Here is a 26,672-nt window from a genome sequence, read left to right as displayed (position 1 = left end):
GTCCTTCTGCCTCAACTTATCTCTGAGAGATTAGAAATTACCATCCACGCTGAATTGAGCATGCATCTTATGGTACCTGTCACGGTACTTGTGATATTTCAAACCCATTTTCAAACTACCTTCCACTTCTCCTCTCGGCGGATGCTCTCGATCTCCAAAATGAGGTTCTAAGGGAAAAAGAAAGAGCCAAAAAGAGTCAGTAAAAACAAAAAGGAGAAAGGATATAAGGTAGAAGAATAACAAAAACAAAAATACAAACTTACCCTCAAAGCCGTTCCAGATATGCCTAACAATAGATCGACATCCTTAAACGACCGTAAAGTCCTATTCTCGGTGCCAGAGCAAAGAAGGACCAAATAAGGGACTACACTTTCTGTGTTCGTCAACAAGCGCAGTCCAAGGTAATGACAATAGATCAAGTAGATCCGTCCATTCTCACCTCTACCCGGGTAAACCCCTCATCGAACATCCTTTCCTCTTTGGGGTCGACGTCGAAACCAGACTCATAGCCATCTACGGCCACACCTTTCTCCCTCTCCTCGGCAGAGAAAGGAACGTCGGCCTGCTCTGATGTCGACGGATCACTCCTTGGAATGCCTCGAGTGCCTCTAATCGCCCTCCTCCTTTCACGGCGACATCTGAAAAGGGAGCAATCACTACATCTGAAGGGGATGCAGTCTCTGCTTCCAAAACCATGCCACCGTCGAGTGCGACCATGTCCAGATCGGGATCCTCCCTCGTTGGCTCTTCGTTCCCTACAGCCTCGCCGCCGACCCCTACTCTCCACTTTTTAAGCGGAACTACTTCCTCCTCGCTCGACGACGACTCATCCACTTAATGTAGTATAGGAGAAGTCAGAGTCTCTGCTGATGGGACAACCGCCCGATGACCAGGTCTACGTAGGGACGGGACCTGAGAAGAAAAAGCAGTCTGTGCGGACTCACCTACAGTTGCAGCGAGTAGAGACCCGATCGAGGTACCCGATTGACGAAAAGCGGGGGTGGGAGCCTTCACTTTCCTCGAAACCCTTCGACCTAACAATAAAGGAAAACTACATGAAGTGAAAAAGAAGACGATATTCATGTTGAAGTAGCTGAAGATCAAAACTTGACTCATTGGTCGAAAAAGTTTTACGTCCAAACTTCTTGTTGAACGACGACCACTCACGAATCCCCACCGTGTGGGGTAAAACTTAAGTCACCCAGTCGCGAATATCGGCGACAAACGTATGAGGTTCTTTCTCGGTTGCAAAAAAAAGGAAGAAGAACATTTAAGTCACCGAAGAGAGACAACAAACAATCAGTTAGCAAAAACACTTACGGGCGAGTTCCGCTCCTCAAGGAATCCTCTGGGGTTTGCCACCACATGCTCGGTTTTGATATAGAAGAAGTTGAAATAAAATCGATGATTTGTCTTATCATCCATTTTCACCACCAGTCCCTTGGTCCCACGGTGGCGGAGGTGTATCATAGTACCCCTATGAAAGCTTAGCGCGAAAAGATGCAGCAGATGGCGGATGGAAATCCCACGGTTGGCCAGCTCCGCATACTTTATCAACATAAGAAAGAGTTTGTAAATATATGGGGAGAGTTGGGCCGGACAAATGTTGTAGTAGCGACAGAATTCCTCCGCCAACGAGGGAAGGGGAAGAGAATAGCCCACTTGGAACGGGTATGCGTAAAATGAGCAATACCCAGGATGATGAATTTGGATTACGTCGTTCCCAGCTGGGACCATATCGATGTGAGCAGGAATATTGTACTTGGTCCTAAGCTCAGCAAGATGGGTTGCTTCCATCTCAGATATTACAGGCTCAGGCTCGTCCGCAGGTGACTTTGAGAAGTCCGACCTGGAGCCTGAATTACGAGGAATGATTTCCTCCATAGTGGGAAAGCTTTCATCCTCTGCAACAATGGCTTCCCCTTCATTATGAGAGGGCATGACTATTGACAACGGAACCAGGTCAAAGGTCCCTTCAGAGTTGGAAGATGCAATATCCATCTTATGTTATGTATATGCGAAGGAATTGAAAGTGCAGAAGTGATAATGGCGAAAGTTATTGAAAGTAGGAACACAGAAAGAAGAAGAAGAAGAGAAGAAAAGGTGCAGGTTCAAAAGATTAGAAAATGTAAAGGTTCATTCAAAGGGTTTCCCCTCTTTATTTGTAGAGAACATCGGTGCTCAGGTCGAGACAATTAACCGCCAAATGCATAGGGATCGAAATGATAAGGGTACGGGAAATGATGCAACGCATTGGGAAGACGTGTAATGATGACGCATAAGGCTATGACGTCACTCTGAAACAACGTCATTAAGTGTGGCTCTCAAAACGCCATGTCACCATCTCAGCTGCGATTCTCAATACTCAACCTCCCCATCCGAATTTCTCAAAATGTGAATAATGAAGTCCACTCATTGAGGTCGACAAAAAGATGACCTTGATAAGCGGAGAGACTAACTGTATGGGTCAAAATCTGATTGAGAAAATTCGACACGAAGAGGTGATTATCGTGAGATTTGTAACTTACCATGGGCAGTTTGGTCGAGTTCGATCAGTGGTCAACAAAACAAGTCGTTGAGTGACTCATCAGGGCCGAGGTCGAGCAGCATGAACAGAAGTAACGGCTAGTATATCTTTGGAACCTTCAAAGGGAATATTCTATTGAATATTCCTTCTTTTGTACCTTTTAGGGTTCTTTGGGAATATCCCATCTGGGAGGGGTTAGATGAGATGGTGCGCCAGGTTCCACCTGCTGAGAAGTTATTCATAGGAGGGGATTTCAATGGTAATATTGGGTCGACTGCAGGTGGTTATGGCGAGGTGCATGGAGGCTTTGCTTTTGGGGAGAGGAATGGATGAGGTACCTCGTTGTTGGACTTCGCTAAGGCTTTTGGGCTGGCGATTGCGAACTCTAGATTTTCGAAGAGGGAGGAACATTTGGTTACTTTTCAAAATGCAGTGGCAAGGACTCAAATGGACTATTTCCTCCTTAGGAGGTGTGATAGAGGGTTGTGCAAGGATTGTAAGGTGATTCCAGGTGAGATACTCGTGACACAACATAGGCTCTTGGTGATGGACATTGGTATTATGTTAAAGAAGAGTAAAAAGCTTGCTCGACGAAGACCGAGAATCAGGTGAGGAGCCTTAACTAAGGATAAAGCCCAAGAGTTGGAAGGGCGATTGTCAGCTATGGGAGCTTGGAGGAGTAGTGGTGACGCGAACACTATGTGGACAGCGACAGTAGACTGTATAAGGGAGGTTGCGATAAAGGTGTTAGGGGTCTCGATGGGTGTCCCCGGTGGGCACAAAGGAGACTGGTGGTGGAATGAAGTGGTCCAAGGTAAAGTGGAAGCGAAGAAGGCGGCGTACCTGAAATTAGTGGGGAGCATATGTGAGGAAGAGAGGCGGGCATGCATGGAGAGGTATAAGGTAGCTAGGAAGAAAGCTAAGATGGCGATCACTGAGGTTAAGACTACGGCTTATGGTCGTATGTACGAGGAACTGAAGGGAAAAAAAGGGGAGAAAAAGTTATTCCAGCTGGCCAAGTTGAGAGAGAGGAAGGCTCGGGATTTGGACCAAGTGAGATGCATCAAGGACGAAGATGGTAGATTATTGATGGAAGATGCCCAGATTAAGAGGAGATGGTAGAGTTACTTTAATAAACTTTTGAATGAAGAAGGGGATCAAGATATTGTGCTAGGCGATTGGAGAATTTCGAGAGTCACCGTGACTTTCGGCACTGCAGGCGTATTACGGTTGAGGAGGTCATGGGAGCTATGCGTAAGATAAATAGGGGTAAAGTGACCGGGCTAGATGAGATACCTGTGGAATTTTGGAAGTGTAAGGGAAGAGCGGGTTTGGAATGGTTGACTGAGTTGTTTAATATTATTTTTAAGGCGAAGAGGATGCCAGATGAGTGGAGGTGGAGTACAATGGTTCCGTTGTATAAGAACAAAAGGTGATATCCAGAGTTGTAACAATTATAGGGGTATCAAATTACTAAGTCATTCCATAAAAGTGTGGGAGAGGGTGGTTGAAGCGAGGGTAAGGATAACAGTGTCTGTATCTGACAATCAGTTCAGTTCATACCGGGTCGTTCTACTACCGAAGCTATAGACCTTGTTAAGAGGTTGGTAGAACTGTACAAAGAAAGGAAGAAGGATCTGCACATGGTATTTATTGGCCTAGAGAAAGCGTATGACAAGGTTTCTAGAGAAGTTCTCTGGAGATGCTTGGAAGCAAAAGGTATGTTGGTTCCCTACATTATGGCGATTAAGGGCATGTACGATGGGGCTAAGACTCAGGTTAGGACAGTAGAAGGCGACTCTGAGCATTTTCCAATTGTAATGGGGTTACACCAAGGTTCTACGCTCAATCCACTCTTATTCGCCCTGGTGATGGACGCGTTAACATACCATATTCAAGTGGAGGTGCCATGGTGCATGCTATTCGCCGATGACATAATTCTGATTGATGAGTCGCAAGCCAGTGTTAACAAGAGGCTGAAGGTTTGGAGACAGACTCTTAAGTCTGAGGGTTTCAAACTGAGCAGGACGAAGACGGAATACTCAGAGTGTAAGTTCACCACTGAGCTAGGGGAAGTGGGCTTGGATGTGAGGCTTGAATCGTAGGTCATCCCAAGTAGAGGCAACTTCAAATACCTTGGGTCGACTATCCAAGGCAGAGGAGAGATCAATTCTATGTCACACACTGTATTGGGGTAGGATGGATGAAGTAGAGATTAGCATCTGGAGTCTTGTGTGACAAAAGAGTACCACCGATACTCAAAGTTAAGTTTTATAAAGCAATGGTTAGACTGGCCATGATGTATGGGGCTGAGTGTTGACCTGTTAAGAACTTACATATCTAGAAAATGATAGTAGCAGAAATGAGGATATTAAAGTGGATGTGCAGACACACTAAGATGGATAAGATTAGGAACTATGATATTCGAGAGAAAGTGTACATGGCTCCCATTGATGACAAGATGCGACAAGCGATGCTCAAATAGTTCGGGCATGTTCAGAGAAGAAGCCTAGATGCTCCAGTAAGGAGGTGTGAACGGCTGGTTGTGAAGGGTACGAAAGAGGTAAAGAGCAACCTAAGAAGTATTGAAAAGAGATGATTAGGCAGGATATGGCAAAGCTTCAGATTTCCAAAGACATGACACTTGATAGAAAGATGTGAAGGGTACGAAAGAGGTAAAGAGCAGCCTAAGAAATATTGGAAAGAAATGATTAGGCAGGATATGGCGAAGCTTCAGATTTCCAAAGACATGACACTTGATAGAAAGATGTGTAGGTCGAATATTAGGATTGTAAATTAGGAGATAGTCGAGTATTACCTTACTTTGTACCTTTGTAAGATTATGTCTAATAGGGTTTTTATCTAAGATAGCTAGTAGAAATATTGTATCTTATTATTTTACTTTTCAGTACATGACCTATTTACTAGCTATTGTTTCTTTTTGTCTTTTTTTTTCTTGAATTTTGCATCTTTCCTCTGAATTTAATGTTATCCTTATTTTTCATATAATTTCTATAGTGATACGAATATTGTCTTTATTTTCTTGAACCGAATTTTTTTTTTGAAAACAATCTCTCTACTCCTTCGAGGTAGGGATTATTGTTGTAAAAATACATGATGCACAATTAACACTTTGTTTTTAGTATGATACATATTCACATTAGTTATTTTAGTATGAATAGCTTGATTTGGGTTCAATATATTCAGTGGCAGCTCCGCATTGGCATATTTACGCTTTGAGACAGAATGTTTCACAGCCTAAAACACACGTGATTCCTGAAAATATTATATATTCCATGTATTTTTTCATGTGAATTTATTTTCTTTTTAATCCTTGCCAAAGGATGACTCATTTTCTTTTTTAGAAATAATTTATCTTTACAAATTAATTTATAATCACACAAAATATGTGTCATATTTCCACCCAAGGTTTAAAAGGCTTCTCTTTATCTTAACATAAATGTGGCACATCTTCCAAGCTCAGTAGATACTAAACCATCATGAGATACGAACGCTTCTGATTCTCTGAGGAGTCTTTACTTGTAGGGTTAAGACAAATTAGAGGTTCCCAATTTTTCAAGGACAGTTTCTAGTGTAAATAGAAAAAAATTCTAGCACAAATTTTTGGTCCAAAACTAATTCAAAGAGAAAAACGCTTGCCCGAACGAGACATTTGAGGTAAAACGATATTACCAAAAATTTTAGAACTATTACTGCTATATATTTTGTATAAAGTATTCATTTATCAAATTTATATGGAAGTTCCTATGCTTAGTTATTCCTCTACTTCTATCAGAAAGCACATTTCAAATTTAAATCGTCCTATAATTATCAGCTTAATCACATTTCTTTGTTCTAATAATTGATTTTGCCCAGCCATTGTTGACATAACAAGCCAATTGGGAGAAGAAATGTAAGTGGCGTTTCCAGGATAGTATGGCACAGGTAAGAGTCCATCAATCAGGATATAACCACTTCCAATATGGCGCCTAAGCCATTATGCCTGAGAGGAATTGTTTATCCCCCAGAATTGGTAATAGGCGCAATATATTCTTCTAATAATTCCATCTACCTAATTCAATCCAAAAAGATAAGAAAAACAATATGATTTGGGAAATAAAGTTATGCTCAGTGGAAGGAGAAGTCGTTAATTAAATGAGCTCACGGAAAAGGCTTTCAAAACCTTCTTCCACTGCCCTATTACACCCCTACGGTGCTTTGTCTCATCACTGCATGATCTTTCCCATTAAATCTCTTATTGAAGAAATCCAATGAAATTATAATAAATACTGAAAAATATAACTTTTGAGATACTTATTGTAAAACATTTTCAAGGGCCTCAGTGTGTGTAACATTCAGATCATTGATAATTAAACCTCACTGAAATCCGCTAAGATAATTTGATTTATCATCATAAGCCCCTAATTTAAAACAACTAACATATCAAAAGATAAATCAAATAATAAAGACTTTAACACGAACATAAAAATGTATTTCAAAATATACAATTTTTTGATTCAGGAAAAAAAACAAAGAAGGATGAAGAAAGTGTGTGCTCAGACAGCCAAGGGTTTGTCTTCAACCAAAAGGGAATGAATCCCCAGGATCAGAAACTCTAGTCCACATAATTTGCTTCCTCACCACACACATATTTAAGTAAAAAACAAAACAAATTTTAAGAAGAGATGAATAAAGGAAAAAAGAAACTGAAAATAAAAAAAAAAAAACACATGACAAAGGAACTGAATCGAGAATGAATCTTAGCTACAAGGAAGAAGGAAACGCAGCAAACAGCAGTACCAGAAATGGGCCAATGAAAGATGTAGAGGAGAGGAGATGTATATATAGGAGGTATCAGTATTAGACGCAGCTAGGGTTTTGTTTACAGTTGGGGCGGGGTGAACTTTCGCTAGGGTTTTGAGTGAAATCAAATGGGCCTGTAGAAATACGAGCTTCGTCTGGAGTTTGGATCGCAATTTAGTTGTTGGGTCAATAGGCTTCGCAGCACTGGGCCAAATAATTGCACAAATATGACATGTCCTTAACTTTGGGAGGAAACTACACCTTATACCCACAAAAACCAAAATATTTACTCGCTTTTACCCATTTTGAAAATAGTTACAATATCTACCTACCCCACCTATATTAATTACCCGGCCTCCCTATCACTGTTTCTCTATAATTTTAAAGTTTAAAGTTTTCTTATATGTTCCCCTGTTTTTCTCCCTATTTTCTCTTTCTTCCTTTTACAACATTAATTCTCATATTCTTCCAATAAGCAATTCCTTTTATTCTTAAATTCTCTCATCCATATATCATTAGCAAGAAAGTTAAGTAGGAAAAAGCTTTCAGTGAGTCTTATCCTTTATCCAATAGAGAAATATTACAAAGTAGTGGATCCAAATTTAGGTCTGAAGAGAAAAATTGGAACTTTATGTGTATGAGTTCAAACTTTTAGGTCTGAATCTTCAATAGATCGATCTTCATTAAGATGTTCAATCCAAGCTTCCCTTATACTTTTTGTGTGTATGAAGACCCACCATTGTTGAGCTTGAAGCTTCTAAAACGAAAATTTTATTTTGAAGATTTATTGTTTGATTTGATGTGGGTGCTATAAAATATTGCTTAAAGTACCTTCGTGTAGCTTCCCAAATCTGAATTTTTATGTGTGTTTGAATATCTACCATTGTTGGCTTGAAGCTCAATTTTTGTTTTTGAAGATTTCTTATTTTATTCAAAGTGGGTGTTATTAAATATTGCTCATAGTATCTTCTAGAAATTCATACTGAAATTTGATCATATTTGAAGTTGATTTGAGATGATTAAGATTGAATATTTTCACTGAAAATAGAAGAACACAGTTAATTAATAGTATACTGCTACGGTATACGATATGTTGTAGGGGTATATAGCTATATTGTAACAATATACTGTATTGTATACCCAAATAGTATACAAATATACCATTTTAGTATACAATTCATTTCAACTATATACCCTATTAGTATAGCTATATACTATATTGGTATCATATGTTAGTTGAATTATTTTTTGGTTATGTTAGCTGCATTTAATTGGTACAATATTTGATTTTCTTTTAATAATAGTAATATAGTACAATATCTTGAAATACCTTATTATATTAATATGTGATACCCTATTTTTTTTCTCTTTATGCATGTGTGTTATGTAATAGTAGTATAGTTATATAGTTGCCGAAAATTAACTAGTAAAAAGGTATACCATGTTGGTATAGTTATATGTCATACTGGTATCATATGGTAGTTTGAACATTGTTTTGGTTGTTTTAGTTGCATTTTAAGTGAATTGTATTAGGAAATTATTTATATCAACATGAGTTGCAGTAATGCTAGATTTTTTGTGTGCCGATGGACATAAATTATGTGTATTAATAGTTTTTATAGTTATAGGTAATTGTTGGAACGACCCCATACAACTATATACCCTCTTAATATACGAAATGAACAAGTTGTTTTGTGAATATTTAGCTTGCAATACGAGCATGTAATTTTCTCATACTTTTATTGGGTCCTTTAATGTTTTGGTAGAGTAGTATAATCGCAGATAGTTGTAGCAATATTCTAGAGAAATCATATGCTCTGTTGGTATACATATTTACCATATTGGTATCACGTGGTACTAGAAGTATTTTTCGCTACTTATACTTTTGTTCTATTTTTAAATATTTTATTATCATTTTTATTCTAACGAGTATATATGGAGATTTGGTTGCCGTAGATTATGTTTTCTTGCTCTATAACTGGTTGTATTACTTCTAATGGTAGAGTGTGTACTGATATTTATAGGGAAGGAGATCAAGGTTTGCATGGCAATCACGTGTTGATTCTTAAAATCTGATTATGTAATTTATGGTGCTCAACAACAGTCAATGTGATTCTTAAAATATTAGATCAAGTGACAACTAATATTATTTCAGTTTAATAATTAAATTTAAAAAATGAGAAAGAAAAATAAAATAAAAGGTATATTGTACTAGTTATATTTTAAAAAATGTGAAAAATATTTACTAAATATTTCTTATCGTATAAAAAACAATAATAAAAAATAGTAAAAACGGTAAATAAAATTAGATTATGAAGAAAAAAGCAATATAAAAAAATTAAATAAGTTAGAAAAGGAAAAAAAGAAAAAAATAAGAAGAAAACTAGAAAAAAGAAAAGCAGAAAAGAAAAGAAAAAAGAAAAAGAAGAAGAAAAGAAGCATAGAAATAAAAAAGAATTGGAGAATAAAGAAAAAATTCCCTACAAAAACTACTATGGATAGGAAATGTAATTAGTTTATGGGTAGAAAAATAAATGGGTAGACAAGGGTAAATAGTTTTGTTTTTGTGGGTAATTGTGTCAAAACCCCCTTTTGTATCTATATCCGATTTTGGGGTCACAATTGAACATATACCCACTTTGCTAATAAGTTTGCAAGCGCACCCGCTTTACGTTCAACTTCAAACTTATGGGTCTGAAGTTATAAAAAAATGCCTGAAGTGAAAAAATTGCACTTCAAATGCACTTAAGGCCAAATAGGTCTGAAGTGCAACCAATGGTTTCATGCACTTAAGGCTAATAAATCTGAAGTGAAAAATTGCACTTCGGATGCACTTAAGGCCAAAAAGTCTAAAGTGCAACAAACGTTTTCATTCACTTAAGGCCAATAAGTTTAAAGTAAAAATTGCCCAGAAACGAAAATTTATTTTTCGAATTATAACAATTCAGTATACGATTTAATACCTAAATCTACTCCAAATGAGCTCAAATTTGAAACATAACCTCCAAATATCATCAGGAACAAACCCCAATTATCAACTTGTCAAAACAACAATAAATCTAATGAGCCCATTTTGCAATTAAGAAAAATAAGAAGAAAAGACCCTAAGCAATAGTAAAAAATAAAACGTCATAACAACTCACCATGGTAAAACGTCATAAACTACATTAAAATATATTCACAAGAAGAAGAAGAAGAAGAAGTTCAAGAAAAGGAAGGAGAATGAGAAGGAGAAGAAGAAGGAGAAGAACATGAAGGATGAGGAGGAGAAAGATGTCTAAAGTTGTTTAAAAAGTGGGTACAAGTTAAAAAAAATAAAAAAAATGGATATAAGTTAAATGGGGACGATCAAATATGACGCCTCGTGCAATTTTTACCTTAACTTTTGACTTCTGCTTGCCCATTAGCATAACTTCAAGATTAACAAGTTAGATAAAGTGGCACCAGGTGACAACACGTAACAGGAATTGACAATTTTTTGCCTTATATTAAGTTTGACAAATACATCCCCAAACAATTGGTATTATATAGCCAAATTCTAAAAAAAAAAAAATTACTCTCTTATATATTCTCTCTCAAACAATTGGCCCCAAACTGTCTGCATCCACCCCTTTTCCACCATTCAATTCTCTTATTGTTCATTGCTTCCCTCCTCATTTTTCTCCTTGTATTTCTTCTTTTATCTCTTCTCTTTCGCTCTCATAGTTTAGTAAAAATTCTTGCAAATTATAAAAAAAACAGTAAGATGAAAAGGTAAAGTTGATCTTACATCAGAGAAAATCAAAAACAAAAACTAAGAGAGAAAAAATACATTTCTACTTATTTTTCTTCTCTCTTCTTTTTTTGGTTGGATTGAGCAAGTGAGTATGATTGAAATTAGTTGAAAATACCTAGACGAGGCTATATACAAAATTTGAGCAAGATTAGAAGTGATTTAGACTGATTTTAGGTAAAACAATCAGACCTAAAAATTCAACTATGATATGTGTATATCTCGTTGTATGTCGTGTACATCAGTGTATATCACACACAGGTTTTTAAGGACATATGTGTATATTACTTTGTATATCATATATACAACACACTTTTTTATGGGTACCCATGTATATCACATTGTATATTGTATATATAACACAAATTTTCATGGATATACACAGATACACATGATATACATGAGATATCACTGATGTACATAAAGATATACACGGGATATAATAGGGGATATACATGTGGAGTCATCTTGAACTTGAGTTTTCAATCTGAAATGTGATATACAAAGAAGGAAAATAAAATTTTAATATACTTTTTTGATATACACATTATTATTATGTTATACATTGTGATATATAAATAATATAATTATTATTGTGTTATATATTTGGATATACAGATAAAGAAATTAGAAAAATAATTAAAAAATATTTAGGAGTTTTTCAGATACTACTGAAAAAAATGGAACCTAATTTCTAAGATGATGGTTGCTGTGAGAGAAGAGAGAGAGAGGATTTTAAATATTTTTTGTTATTTTTAAGAAAAATAATTTTGATGGGGCTTATTTTTAAGATGGTGGTTGAACCATTAGGAGAGTGATAATAACTTTACGCTATCATTGCCAAATCCTAAAAGGTTGGCTTTTTTATGCCAGTTGTTGGACCTAGTTGTTAAATCATGCCAAACCCCCAACTAAAAGTTAAAAATACTGCCCATGGAGTAAGAGAGAGGCAACATTTGTTAAACTTGAAGTTCTACCTATGGAACAAGAGGGGAGCAAAAATATAAGATCATCCTCTTTGGGGGTTATTTGTGTACTTCACCCACACTAGATAGCCTATAATTCTAAGTATATTTTGGATAATCTATATTATATTAAAAGGAGAGTAGTGAAACATGTGGTTAAGCTAAGTGACAAGCTAAAATAAAGTCACTTGGCAATTTTAAGACAACATTAAAAATTTGAATTATAAATGAAAATATATTTAATGGAAGTAGTAGTACAAAATTTTCAATAGGTATCTTTAATTAAATTTGTGTTAATTCAGTTATGTTAGGTATCCTTTTTTTGAGCAAGAATCAATTAAAATTTCGTTGAAAATCTTATACACTAATTTTAAGTTGAAATAATAATTCTTTATTTAGTACAAGTTTTGTATCTAACTTTATTTGTGAACAATATACATTATTATAAGTATCTTTAATTAAATTTGTGTATAGTTCAGTTATGGTAGGTATTCTTTTTTAAGAAAAAAATATTTACATAAACATTTTGTATCTTACAAAATCGATAGTTCATATCCAACAATCTCTTACTATTGAAAATATATTTATTATAAATTTTACTTTAGAGCTAAAAACATTTTTTTTAGAAACATGTGACGTAATTAAATTATTGAATTCTAATTGTTTGTTAATGCAGACTTTATATGATGAGGTTTAAATTTATTGAAATGAATCTTGCAAATGTTTTGAAAAATGATTTTTAAGGAAAAAAGACTCCTAAACTGCCATATCTATTGGATATCTTTTAGACTATTATCCTTAACAAAAAATAGAGTTAAATAATTACTCAGATAATTAATTAAGAATAACAAGGTAATCAACCACGTCAAGTGGTGTGATAAGAAAAGTTAAAAGTAAAAGTTAATAAATATTATAATAAAAATATTGAATTTAGATTAAAACATATTTAAATTGAGATAAAGAAAATTTAAATTGAAGGATAAAAGTTTTTGAATTGAAATCTTAAATCTTGAATTGAAAGATAATCTTTTTTGAATTGAGATTCAAAAATCAAGTTTGATTCAAAGAAGCATTATGATACTATTAAAAAAAAAATTGCAGATCTTATTGATTTTTCTTCGTGCTTCATTGTTGTTGGATTTTCTTTTATGAATCAAGATCTGTAAATGTGTAAATATAGTATTTATATATTGTGTATCTATATTTGTTAGAGATGTGATACTATATGATATATTATAGGAATATGATATTATTAGAATATTCTTAGGAGAGATTTTAGGGAGTATGAGCTTAAACTCATGTATATATAATCTTCTTTTTGGAAAAGAAAAGGCAAGTCCGATCCATCTAAAAGTTGTGCAATCTCTAATGTATTTTTTTTGCCATTGAAGTAGTGGTAGCATGGTGAATTCTCCGTTTCTTTCTTATTTATGAAGCTTTGAAAAAAATTCTATAACCATGATATGATATTGTTCTTAATGTTTAATTCATTCATTTTCCAGAAGTATATCATCATTTCTTAAAAGTAATTAGAATGATTTTCTGGTGAATTTGAATATTATAAGGTTCAGCAAGTTGATATAAAATGAAGGTATTCTACGTTGTTCATAATTGTATAATGTGTATGCACTATATGTAATTACAGATAATTATTGTATTTAAATTTTCAGTCAAATATTTTATAATATCATCTATCATTTATTTTGCCTATTTTGATTTCAATAGACTTCCTGTTTGGTTAAAGAACATAGAAAATACTCTTTAGAATATTTACAAATAAATAGTAATAGCTACAATTGTAAAATTTAGAGAACCCGAGATCTTTGTATAGTAATTATCTCGATTGATTGGATCCATTTAATGCATTGTTCTTTAAAATAGAGCACCAAGGACCAAGAACAACTTCTTTGTAATATAAGATGATATCGATTATCTCCTGAGTTATTTTCTCATTAGTGTACGCATTGAAAGAACATGATTTGAAATGATATATATGTCTAGAAATAATGTCGAATTGAATTGTACTTTGTTTTTACTATGACTTAATTCTCATTTGCTTATTTTCAAACCTTTTTATACACTTTTTTTTTTTGCTTTTGCAAATAATAGAAGATGTTATTTGTATGGTATGCCATGAATACAATTATTCAGATTTTTTTACTACTTTTATTTATTTAAATAGTAGTAATTTAACAGTTACAAAATTATTGAATATTTAGAAAAATAAAAATCAAATTTCTTTTAAACAAAAATTATTTTGTGTTGTTTTGTCATAGCTAAACTTAATTTTATTCTTCTTTTACCACTTTTTTGACTTCTCAACCGATTGAATTTTACTGAATCAATGAATTCATAGTTATAAAATAAGAGTGTGAAAACAAATTAAATTTAAGAGTTAGACTAAGTATTGCATAATACAACAACGAACTAACATGGTTTAAAAGGTTGAAAGAATAATACTTATTTTAGTTTGAGATGAGGAATTATTTTTGATTTGTGAAGAGCAACGATCTATAATAAATAATGTTACACATCTCGAATCTCATTAAGTAAAGTCATAATAAAAATATGTAATAATAAAAGTCCTTTGAGCAACACAGTGAAATGTTAAAAATAGAAAGAAATTTCTCATGTAGAAAGTTTTCAATAATTAAAATAAAATAGAAAAAAATATCGTTAATAGACGTAATACAAAATAAAAAATATTAAAACATTAGATAAAAAAGTAAATGATTTGGGGAGTTTGGCTTATTTACTAGCATCGGAGAGGCCTATGGCGTTGGATGTTCGGGCCTTAGCCAGCCAGTTTGTGAGATTGGATCTTTCGGAGCCCAGTCGGGTTCTAGCTTGCATGGTTTCTCGGTCTTCCTTTTTTGATCGTATCAGGGAGTAGCAATATGATGACCCTCATTTGCTTGTCCTCAAGGACAAGGTCAGCACAGTGATGCTAGATATGTGACTATTGGTGATGATGGGGTATTGAGGATGCAAGGTTGGATTTGTGTACCCAATGTTGAAGGGCTTCGGGAGATGATTCTGGAGGAGGCCCATAGCTCGCGGTATTCCATTCATCCCGGTGTCGCGAAGATGTATCAGGATTTGAGGCAGCACTACTGGTGTAGGCAAATGAAGAAGGATATAGTTGGATTTGTAGCTCGGTGCCTCAACTGTCAGGAGGTGAAGTATGAGCACCAGAGACCGGGTGGGTTGCTCCAGCTGATAGAGATTCCGGAATAGAAGTGGGAGCGGATCACCATGGACTTTGTAGTTGGGCTCCCACGGACTTCGAGAAAGTTCGATGCTATTCGGGTGATTGTGGATCGGCTGAACAAGTCCGCTCATTTTATTCCTGTGTGCACTACTTATTCTTTGGAGCGGTTGGCGGAGATTTGTATCTGGGAGATTGTTCGTTTGCATGGTATTCCAGTGTCCATCATCTCAGATAGGGGTACTCAGTTTACATCACAGTTCTGGAGGGTCGTTTAACATTAGTTAAGTACTCCGTTGGAGTTGAGTACAACATTTCACCCTCAGACGGACGGACAGTCCGAGCGCACTATTTAGATTCTTGAGGATATGCTCCGTGCGTGTGTGATTGAGTTTGGAGGGTCTTGAGATCTGTTCTTTCCATTGGCGGAGTTTGCTTATAACAACAGCTATCAGTCCAGCATTCAGATGGTACCGTATGAGGCTTTATATGGGAGGTGGTGTAGATCCCCGGTGGGTTGGTTTGAGCCGGGTGAGGCTAGACTATTGGGAGACTTGGTACATGATGCTTTAGAGAAGGTTAAGGTGATTCAGGATAGACTTCGTACAGCCCAGTCCAGACAGAAGAGTTACGCGGACCGGAAGGTTCGTGATGTTTCCTATATGGTTGGAGAGCGGGTTCTGCTTCGGATTTCGCCTATGAAGGGCGTTATGAGATTCAGGAAGAAAGAGAAGTTGAGTCCGAGGTTTACTGGCCCTTTTGAGATATTGAGGTGTGTTGGGGAGGTTGATCAAAACATCATAGTATAAAAATATACAAAATAGGGCACACAAATTTTAAAAATAAAATAAAGTAGGAAATACAAAATTATTATTTATATATTAAATATTCGAAAAACTCTTAACAATATAAGAAACAAAAAAAAATTAAAAAATAGGAGAAATAAAAATGTATATCGATATATAAAATGGAGTAATGGACAAGAATACTAACCCATTAATAAAAGCTTTTATATCTATGTAATAATACGAAATAGCCGATAATGTAATAAATTAAAATAATAAATAGAAAAGTTAATTAAAGTTATATAATTAGTTTCTTTTAATTTTATTATTTTATTTTTGGTTACACTGCATTAAAGATATAAAATAACAGTTGAAATTTTATTAAAATAATATGAATAATATTTTTTTAATGTTATTCGCGCGTCGCGCGGGTTCTAATACTAGTTTTTTAAAAAGAAATATGATACTTTTTGAGGTGGCATTTAAATTTTGACCCTCCCTTGCCCTATGGTCAGAACTTCACGATCAAAAGTTAAAGTATTGCCCATTACAAGCAAGCGACAATATTTGTTAAACTTGAAGTTTTACCCATCAGACAAACGGGAACAAAAGTTCAAAGATCGTCCACTCTTGATGGCTATTTGTGTACTTTACCCTATTTTTTGACCTACTATTTATAGTTTGAACCCGTTAAGAATTTTGATAAAATAATCCTACACCAAAATTTAAAAGCATGCTGCCAGGATTTTGAAGTATGCTGCTAGATTTTCAGATTTAGTCGATGCTTCAAAATTCTGGTAGCATGCTTCAAATTCTAGCAGCGTGCTTTAAAATTATGGTAGAATATTTTAAAATTTTAGTAGCGTGCTTTAAAATTCTGGCGGCATTTTTCAAAATTCTAGTAGCGTGCTTCAAAATTCTAACAACGTGCTTTAAAATACCGACACAAAATAATTTTTTATTTTTTTAATAGGATTAAAATAAACAGTGGCATTGAATGATCCTATTTGTGGAAAACATACATTCTTTGTACCAGTTAGGCCTTTGAACTATTCACGAATCTTATTTTCAAAGGAAATATCTAAATTTGGTCATGTATTATCTGTTCAATTTTGCTTTACATTAAATTTTGGTTCATCCATAACTTTAACATTAGCAAATTTCTCGTATTTATCCGTAGTATTAATTAAAGCGCTACATGTTCAAATTCTTCGGAAAAAAAGTTCATATTTAACCCTTAACTTTTGAATGCAATGTAAAACTACCGTTTAATGGTTAAAGCTTTATTAGAGGTCAAGGAAAAATAAGAATTTATCCTAACCGTGTTACAAGATAAAACTAAAGTTTAATGAACAACAAATTTACTCAATTTTGAATAGTGCAGAGGCAAATCTAACCCTTTTCCCTCTCCTTCAAGTCTAATATAGGTTGTATGTCACAATTTTACTTAAAGTTTTGGCTAAAATTTAAACGTAGACTAGTTATTAGGCTAAATTGAACAATAAGAGGATGCTCCTCTTGCCTAAAAAGTTGTAGAGGCTAGACAAAGCATCAGGGAAAAGTGAGGTTGGGGAGTTTTGTGTAATAACCAGATTTTAATTATAAACTAATTGGTTAGTTTTTACAATTGCACATGTTAGTGGGTTATAATTTATAAAAAGACTTCTGATGTATGTGGGTCAAAAAAAGAAGCAGCTAGGCCCATAATATGTTTGTTGCTCACGTGTATTACCTAGGACTAAGCACTTGGCCTTTTGAAATGCGGTTGGAGATCAACGAAGGGAGGTAGCTTTGGGGTTCTTTGACGGCAGCATCCTAAGGATGGAGGAGGATATATTGTTATGGTTTATCTACTCTGCTTAAGAGAAGAACTTATAATCATCATTAGCATATAAAACTTGTGAAGCCAAGCGATGATAATAGGCAAAATTTGTTGGGAAAATCGACGCATATGGATATTGTTCTTACGACGATGCCACGAATCGCGACCACCATTAATTTTAGTCAAGATTGAGGCTATCTGAGGTTGTTTGGTGGGTGTTCTAGCCGTTGCCAAGTTAAGAAACCCTCCATTATCGAGGTAAGTGAAAATTAAGTTTTAATACTTGTTTTTCTAAAATTCATTTTGAAAAATGTGTTTTTCTCTGCCTGATCCATGTGTTGGGACAAACATGCGTTTGACAGAATTGATGGTCTTAGACTAGTCGCAAATATATTATTTTATAAATAATGTAGAAAAATTATTTTTTTAAGTTGTTTGATGGCGTGATATGGCTGTGAGCCGTGATGTTGAGTTTGATGCTTTGATACGGCTGTGACCCATGATATTGAGTTTGATAGTTTGATACGGCTGTGAGCTATGTTATTGAGTTTGATACGGTTGTGAGTCATGATGTTGAGTTTGATACGGTTGTGAGTCATGATGTTGAGTTTGATAGTTTGATATGGCTGTGAGCCTTATTGTTGAGTTTGATACGGTTCTGAGCCTTGATGTTGGAGCATATTGTATGCCTTTGTACATTACCCGAGCATTGTGTATGCTTCTGGATATATTTGGGGTATTGTGTATGCTTTAGCGAGCTTTGTGTATGCTCCATTACATATTTGAGGCATTATGGTGTCGTTATGAACTCGTAAAAATATCTGTTAATTTCTTTCACCGCAATTATGACAAGTCCTTAGTGTGTACTCTTGTTGGTTAATTCTTATTAACTCTGTTGATACATATATTGAGTTATTGTATAATTATCGTGTTTATTATATCATTCTTATTGTGGTGTATTTGTATTTTCTAACATTTGTTTCAGAGATATTTAAGGTGGCGGGTTCAGGATCTTACTGAGTTATATTTATGTATAACTCACTCCTTACTTGCATCTCTATGCAGATACCGTTGTGGGAGATAGAGCTAGTGGCTGACGAGTTTGCTCGAGTAGATCCTAGTGCTGAGTTGAGCCACCGCATTGTTCGTGGAGGCTTTCGTTTTAGCTTTATCCAGTTCATGTTAGTTAATTTTTTTAGGTTTTCATACCCGTCAGTTGAACTCATATTACTCTGTTAGATGCTCCATGGTCTTAGTGTGGGATTTGGGCTAGAGTTTTATTGTTTGAGTGACTGTTGGTTTTTCTGTAAATTGACTAATGTATTGGGTGATAATTATTTTGTCTTTAACTATTAATAATACTTCTAGCCTGCACTTAATTTTTCTTCCACTGTTTATGTAAATAGTTAAACATTTTTAAAAAAAGGTTCGCTTGGCAGGTGGTGTTAGCTGGGTGTCAATCACGTCTAGGGGATAGTTTGGGACTTGACAAAGTTGGTATCTGTACGTAAGTTTTAAGTTTTTGATCACGGAGCAGTATTTGGTAGAGTCTTGTTCATGGATATGTATACGTCCATACTGTTACGCGGTGTCTTCCTGAGATTCCTTGGAAGGGCGACGTAAAGCTAAGCAACTGATGTCTGTGCAGTTACTGTCCGCCAACTGAGGTCTCTTCCGTACGCTAGACGAGATTGTTAGTGTCGTACGGGAAAACCAATGTCAAGAGCAATTGAGAGAACAGAAATGAGAATTGAGAATGAAAAAAAGCTTGATTGCATTAATGAAAACTATTACAGAAAGGCAACGCGGTGTCGAGAGGGAGAGACGCCAGTACAAAGAATTGTTTGCTTGCTAGAAAGTTTTGAATGCTTGATCCCCCCTAATAATGCTTAAGAAAAATAAATCAAAGCTACAAGACTAGACTTGATTAAGCTAGAGAAACATAATGGAAGTACATGGAATAAAACTACTCTATATTTACAATGAAAAGGACTTAGTTTCTACAAGGCAGAAACAAGTCTGTTGTCAGCAGCATAGCCTTTGGCATCAGGGTCTGCGCGTGCGACATTGTCTACGTGCACGGCGCTATTGGCATCTGTCTGCGGTTAGGCGCTGGCGAGGGATATCGGTGGGGTGATAGAGGCACATGCGCACTTGTCACTTGGCGCGGCCAAGACCACGGGGCCGTCCGTGGCGCTAGGCATTGTGAGGCTTGCTAGGATGCCATGGGGCGCGCCCAAGGGGTCATGGGGCATGGCTGGAAAGCCGCCCATGACATTCTCCCCCACCTGAGTTGGCGACGTCCTCGACGCCTTACTTGCAAGATAATCTTCAATTAGGCTCTTATAGGCTTTGAGGTTTGTTCCCCTCTCCCAAGTGTTTTCCTCTGTATCACAGCCCTGCCATTTCACCAAGAACTCTTGGTGATCTTTCCTTGAGGCATGAATCACTCTATCATCAAGGATAGCTTCAACATGCCTTTTTCTGGTTGAATTGGGACCTCGAATACTGTGTATTGTGAGCTGGCTCCGTGAAGGATCCTCCGTGTCTTCTCGAAAAGGTTTCAGGAGGCTGACATGGAAGATAGGATAAATTTTCCACCAAGCTGGGGTATCCACCCGGTATTCAACTTTCCCAATGCGCCTTTCAATGGATAAGGGTCTGATGTATTTTTGCAATAGGCGAGGATCATGGACCCCCGCAACTAAGTGCCACTTTGGAATTTTGACCATCACTTTGTTTCCTACTTGGTATTCAACACAGCGATGATTTTGATCAGCATGCCTCTTCATCCGCTTTTGAGCCTTGACAAGATAGCTCCGCACTATCTCCAAATTTCACTTCCACTCTTTTGAGAAGCTAGCAGCTCGAAGAGATTTAGATATATTTGGTGAGGATTAGCGGTTGTTGTCCGGTAACAATTTCAAAAGCACTTTTGTTTGTACTTGAGCTTTTTATGAATTGAAACACAGTTGAGCAGCATCCAGAAGCTTCACCTAATTCTTCTACGATCCGATTACAAAGTGGCAGAGATATTCCTCCAACATAACATTGAACCACTCCGTCTGGCCATCAGATCGCGGATGAAAACTTGAGCTGTGACTCAGCTTTGACCCAAGGCACTTAAAGATTTAGGTCCAAAAGTTTATAGTGAAGCTTGAGTCGAGATCACTAACAATGTCTTTGGGTAGGCCCCAATATTTGACGACATGCGAGAAGAAGAGTCGAGTTGTATCTTCTGCTGATATATATTGTGGGGCGGTAATAAAGGTAGCATACTTGGAAAACCGATCTACCACAACCAAGATAGTTGTGAGATCTCCGACCTTGGGCAATCCGGTGATGAAATCCAAGGAAACGCTTTCCCAAGGTCTCTTTGGGACAACTAGTGGTTCCAAGAGTCCCGCTTGTTTCAAGCGGTCCGACTTGTCCTTTTGGCATACTAGACAAGTCTTCACATACTGAGCGATGTCATCGGCCATTTGAGGCCAATAATATGCATAGTGAAGTAACGCCAAGGTGCGTTCCTCATCGGCATGGCCGCCCACAGAGTATCATGACATTCTTCCAGAAGAGTCCTTCGCAGATCTCCTCCTTTAGGAACATAAAGTCGATTCCCTTTCACTTTCAGGAAACCATCTTCCATGTAGAACTGGCGAGTCTTGCACTGTCCTACCAAATCAACCAAATACTGTGCAGCAGGATCCTTGATAAGTAGATCCTGTATCTAGTCCTTGATGGAGGTGGCTACTTCGCTCCCCCTTAGCGTGACGAGTAGGCACACCGATGCTAGATCAGCTCTCCGACTGAATGCATCAACAATATGATTGGTCTTACTACTTCGGTACTCCAGGTTGAAGTGTAATTCAGCTAGGAGTTCCTGCCACCTGGCCTGTCGACCATTCAACTTCGGCTGGGTCATGAAATGGCTAACAGCTGCGTTGTCTGTCTTGACCACGAACGGGGTCCCCAACAGATAGTGCCTCCAAAGGCGCAAGCAGTGGACGACATCCAATAATTCTTTCTCAAGGGAGGCATAGCGCTGCTCTACATCCTTCAACTTCCGACTCTTGTACACTACATGATGCCCTTTTTGTATCAAGACTCCGCCGAGGGCATAGTCGGATGCATCTGTATGTACCTCGAATGGCTTGGCCAGATAAGGGAGGGCTAAGATGGGCCATAGCCGCTTTCAATACGTTGAAGGCCTCCGCTCACATGGGTCCCCAATCCCAAGGCGTGACCTTCTTAAGGAGATCTGTCAATGGTACTACAATGAGGGAGTAGTTTTTCACAAATCGCCGATAGAAATTGCATAGACCAAGGAACGCCCTTAAGGCATGGATATCCTTAGGCGGTGGCCAATCTGTGATTGCCTGAATCTTCTGTTGGTCCATCTTGATGCGCCCTTCCTCGATGACATGTCCTAGGAATTCAATTTGTTTTTGAGCAAAGGAGCACTTAGATAGCTTCGCATATAGTTCATGCTCCCACAATCTAGCTAAGACCTTCCGCAAGTGCACCAGGTGTTCCTCCAATGTTTGGCTATATACCACAATGTCATCCAAGTAGACCACCACGAATTCATCAATGTACTCTTGGAAGACTTGGTTCATCAAGGTGCAAAACATAGCCGGGGCGTTAGTCAAGCCGAATGGCATAACCAGGAAGTCGTACGACCCATATCTTGTCACACAGGTCGTCTTGTGTTCATCACCATCTGCAATCTAAACTTGCCAATAACCTGTCTTCAGGTCTGTCTTGGTGAACACCATCGCACCACCCAGTCTATCGAACAAGTCTGCCATTAGTGAAATAGGGTACTTGTTCTTCACAGTGATTTTGTTTAGAGCCCGATAGTCAACACAAAGTCGCAGGCTGCCATCATGTTTCTTTTGGAATAGCACATGGGACCCATATGGGGATTTGGAGGGCACGATGATCCCTGTGTCTAGCATTTCTGTCAATTGTCTCCGAAGCTCGGTGAGTTTGGGTTGTGACATTCTGTAAGGCGCCCGACAGGTGGCTTCGCGCCCGACACCAACTCAATTTTATGGTCCACATTGCGCCTAGGTGATAGTCGCTTTGGCATGTCTTGTGGCATGACATCTCAAACTCCAGTAGTAGCTCCTTCACGAGGTCAGGAATGGGACCCGAGGAGCGTTCTACATCTTAAATGCAGAGGGTTGCCAAGAACGTAGGTTCATGTCTTTTGACCCCCTTCTTCAACTGCAAGGCCAAGATGTTCTCAACAGCCATCTTCATGGGCATGCACGAGATAATGCAGGGCTTGGTCCTGTTTTCTCTCATCATCAGTAACATGTCAGCACACGGTACATGCATGATGTTGGTTTGCCTCAGGAATTCCAATCCAACTATCAACTCGAAGTCATCTATGATCACCACACATAGGTTGAATTTTCCTTCGTAAGGGCCAAGCTTCACTGATACCTCTTTGGCTATCCCACCCACTGGTTGAGGAGGTGAGTTGATAGCCTTGGCACTACCTCTGCCCTTTCCTACAACTAGACCAAGGCGTTCCACCTGAGTCGAGGCTAAGTAGTTGTGGGTAGCACCCGTGTCTATCATCGCCCGAATGGGCTTGCCATTTACTTTCATCTCAACGAACATTAAGGTCCTCTCTTGTTTAGGAGGATTCCTCTCATCCGCCTTCTTTTTCCCTTTTTTGGTTCTTGGGAAGGGGTCCTTCTTCTTACGGATACCAGCACTGGTTCCCGTTAAGGCCTCAGAAATGGAGCCAACAATTGCATTGAAGGTACCTATTGGTTTGGTCTGGTCTGCATCATCTGTGTCGTCATCTATCCTATCATCAAAGGCTTGATGAGCATTAATCTATGCATGTGGACACTCATTATTCCAATATGGTTCGCCGCAATGACGACATACTGAATGAGGCTTTCTCCCCCGATCATTGTTGTTTGACGCATTATTGCTGCCTGAGGAGGGAGCCTTAGATTTGGTTGCACTCCGATCTCCCCCACTTCTGCTAAGGCCACCATTGCTAGGTTGGCGCCCTTTGAATCCCGCTTGGGCAGGCGGCTGAGGCCTATCCTTCCGAGCTTCCACTTGATAGTTCCCAAGGCATTCAGCTACTTGGATCGCCTTGGGTAAGGTATCTACCCTTTGTCTTTGTAATTCCATACGGTCATAAGGTTTCAACCCTTCTAGGAAGGTGAAGAGCTTGTCTTTGTCCCCCATGTCACGTATGTTTAGCATGAGCGCGGAGAATTTCCGCATGTAGTCTCGCACTGACTTGGTCTAGCGGAGCTCCTGTAGCTTTCTCCTTGCGTTGTATTCAACATTTTCGAGGAAGAACTGTAGGCGTATGGCTGCCTTCTGTTCTGCCCATGTCTCGAGAGCATCTTTACCGGCCTTGATGGCTTCGTACTTCACCCGCCACCAGAGTTTAGCATCACCCTGAAGATACATGGCAGCAGTTGTTACCTTCTTAGCTTCTTCTAGGCCCCCAACAACATCGAAGTACTGTTCAATGTCAAAGATGAAGTTTTCCACTTCCTTGGCATTCCTAGCTCCATTGTATGGCTTTGGCTCAGGAATTTTCAGTTTTTGTGTCAACTTCTGCTTGGATCACCCTGCGGTCCAGCTTTGGGGGTTCTTTGACGGCAACAACCTAAGGATGAAGGAGGATATATTGTTATGGTTTATCTACTGTGCTTAAGAGAAGAACTTATAATCATCATTATCATATAAAACTTGTGAAGCCAAGAGATGATAATAAGCAAAATTTGTTGGGAAAATCGACGCATATGGATATTGTTCTTACGACGATGTCACGAACTGCGACTACCATTAATTTTAGTCAAGATTGAGACTATTTGAGGTTGTTTGGTGGGTGTTCTAGACGTTTCCAGGTTCAAAAACTCTCCATTAGCGAGCTAAGTGAGACTTTAAGCTTTGATGCTTGCTTTTCTAAAATCCGTTTTGAAAAATATATTTTTCTCTGCCTGGTCCATGTGTTGGGACAAGCGTGCGTTTGGCAGAATCAGTGGTCTTAGACTAGTCGCAAATATATTATTTATAAAAAATATTAAAAAATTATTTTATAAGTTATTTGATGGCGTGATACGGTTGTGAGCCATGATGTTGAGTTTGATACTTTGATACGACTGTGAGCCACGGTGTTGAGTTTGATACGGCTGTAAATCATGATGTTGAGTTTGATAATTTGATACGGCGTAAAGCCAAGGTGTTTAGTTTCATACGACTGTGAGTTATGATGTTGAATTTGATAGTTCGATACGTCTGTGAGCTATGATATTGAGTTTGATATGGCTGTGAGCCATGATGTTGGGGCATTGTGTATTCCTTTGTACATCACCTGAGCATTGTATATGCTTCTTGATATATTTGGGGCATTGTGTATGCTTCAGCTAGCATTGTGTATACTCTATTACATATTTGAGGCATTGTGGTGTCGTTGTGGACTCGTAGATATGTTGGTTAGTTTCTTTCATTGCAATTATAACAAGTCCTTAGTGTGTACTCTTGTTGGTTAATTCTTATTAACTCTGTTGATACATATATATTGAGTTATTGTATAATTATCGTATTTATTATATCGTTCTTGTTGTAGTGTGTTTGTATTTTCTAAATTCTAATATTGATTCCAGAGGCATTTAAAGTGGTGGTTCGAGGATCTTAATGAGTTATATTTAAGTATAACTCACTCCTTATCTGCATCTCTATGCAAATACCATTGCTGGAGATAGAGCTAGTGCGTGACGAGTTTGCTCGAGTGGATCCTAGTGCTGAGTTGAGCCACCGCATTGTTCGTGGAGGCTTTCGTTTCAACTTTATCCAGTTCATGTTAGTCAATATTTTTTTTTTGGGGGGGGGGTTTCATACCCGTAAGTTAAACTCATATTACTTTGTTAGATGTTTCATGGTCTTAGTGTGGGATTTGGGCTAGAGTTTTATTGTTTGAGTGACTGTTGGTTTTTCTGTCAATTGACTAAGGTATTGGGTGATAATTATTTTTCTTTAAATATCAATAATATTTTTAGCCTGCACTTAATTTTTCTTCCAGTGTTTATGAAATGGTTAAATATTTGAGAAAGAGGTTCGCCTAAAAGATGATGTTAGCTGGGTGTCAATCATGTTTAGGGATAGTTTGGGACGTGGCATTATCTACATGACAGTTCTATAGAAATTATGTGCATGGCCAAATTAGTCATGAATCCGGAGTGAAGGATCTAATCACCTAACACATTGATACATCAACATTTGAAGAAAATAATTCTTTGCATTGTCAAACTTTATCATTTATTAGCACTAAGAGCTAGTCTTCTCGTTTTTTTTTCTTTTTTTCTCTTCCATGGTCAGTGTACTTTAGTATGGACATAATGATCATTTGTGTATGCTTCTCACTACAAAATGTAACTCTTAATTTTCTCACGTTTTCTGATTTAGGTAAATGGTATACGTACTATAATCACAACCCTGATTATGTGAATTTGCTTGTCAATTGTCAAGTTATTAAGTTCAATGTACTTCTTGTTTTTGGCATTTGTCATTTAATTTGCCAAAGTTATATATATCCTGCAACTTTTATACTTCCCTCGTAAAGAAAAATGGGGTTGTCAGGTTTATGATCTCAAAGACTTGTCTCTTGAAACTTTCCAAAGTTAATGAGAACATTATGTGTATCATACCATTTACTTCCTAAAATTGTAAATGTAGCTATTCAAGTTAATAAAAATAATTTTTCCAATACATTGAAATATTCTAGAACTTTGATATTTAACTTTA

At 37.3% G+C, this 26,672-nt stretch overlaps 2 protein-coding genes, 1 long non-coding RNA gene and 4 other non-coding genes across 7 annotated transcripts; 3 read left to right on the top strand and 4 right to left on the bottom strand.

Moving 5' to 3' along the window:
* Positions 1–3,190: 3,190 nt before the first annotated feature.
* Positions 3,191–3,649, top strand: LOC138872918 (uncharacterized). Its single transcript, XM_070151337.1, has one exon. The coding sequence runs from the start codon at positions 3,191–3,193 to the stop codon at positions 3,647–3,649; it is 459 nt and encodes a 152-aa protein (XP_070007438.1).
* A 521-nt stretch (positions 3,650–4,170) lies between these two features.
* On the top strand, positions 4,171–10,611 carry LOC138872917 (secreted RxLR effector protein 78-like). The gene is made up of 2 exons (XM_070151336.1): positions 4,171–4,509; positions 10,516–10,611. The coding sequence occupies exons 1-2, from the start codon at positions 4,171–4,173 to the stop codon at positions 10,609–10,611; spliced, it is 435 nt and encodes a 144-aa protein (XP_070007437.1).
* Positions 6,437–6,562, bottom strand: LOC138874267 (small nucleolar RNA snoR80). The gene has a single exon (XR_011401309.1). It is a non-coding gene; the product is annotated as a small nucleolar RNA snoR80 (small nucleolar RNA).
* On the bottom strand, positions 6,651–6,763 carry LOC138874255 (small nucleolar RNA Z152/R70/R12). The gene has a single exon (XR_011401299.1). It is a non-coding gene; the product is annotated as a small nucleolar RNA Z152/R70/R12 (small nucleolar RNA).
* On the bottom strand, positions 6,862–6,948 carry LOC138874254 (small nucleolar RNA R11/Z151). Its single transcript, XR_011401298.1, has one exon. It is a non-coding gene; the product is annotated as a small nucleolar RNA R11/Z151 (small nucleolar RNA).
* LOC138874253 (small nucleolar RNA Z157/R69/R10) lies at positions 7,076–7,177 on the bottom strand. Its single transcript, XR_011401297.1, has one exon. It is a non-coding gene; the product is annotated as a small nucleolar RNA Z157/R69/R10 (small nucleolar RNA).
* Positions 10,612–17,800: 7,189 nt separating the features above from the next.
* Positions 17,801–19,216, top strand: LOC138872632 (uncharacterized). The gene is made up of 2 exons (XR_011401104.1): positions 17,801–18,140; positions 18,948–19,216. It is a non-coding gene; the product is annotated as an uncharacterized lncRNA (long non-coding RNA).
* Positions 19,217–26,672: the final 7,456 nt, after the last annotated feature.

This window comes from Nicotiana sylvestris, chromosome 7, assembly GCF_000393655.2.
Source record: "Nicotiana sylvestris chromosome 7, ASM39365v2, whole genome shotgun sequence".
Classification (NCBI taxonomy): domain Eukaryota; kingdom Viridiplantae; phylum Streptophyta; class Magnoliopsida; order Solanales; family Solanaceae; genus Nicotiana; species Nicotiana sylvestris.
Note: the sequence above shows the minus strand (reverse complement) of the source record. Positions and strands in the feature narration are given on the sequence as shown.

Coding starts and splice junctions, on each gene's coding strand:
- LOC138872917 (XM_070151336.1), top strand. CDS start 4,171: ATGGTATTTATTGGCCTAGAGAAAGCGTATGACAAGGTTTCTAGAGAA. Junction 4,510..10,515: donor GTGTTAACAAGAGGCTGAAG/GTTTGGAGACAG, acceptor TATATTCACAAG/AAGAAGAAGAAGAAGAAGTT.
- LOC138872918 (XM_070151337.1), top strand. CDS start 3,191: ATGGGAGCTTGGAGGAGTAGTGGTGACGCGAACACTATGTGGACAGCG.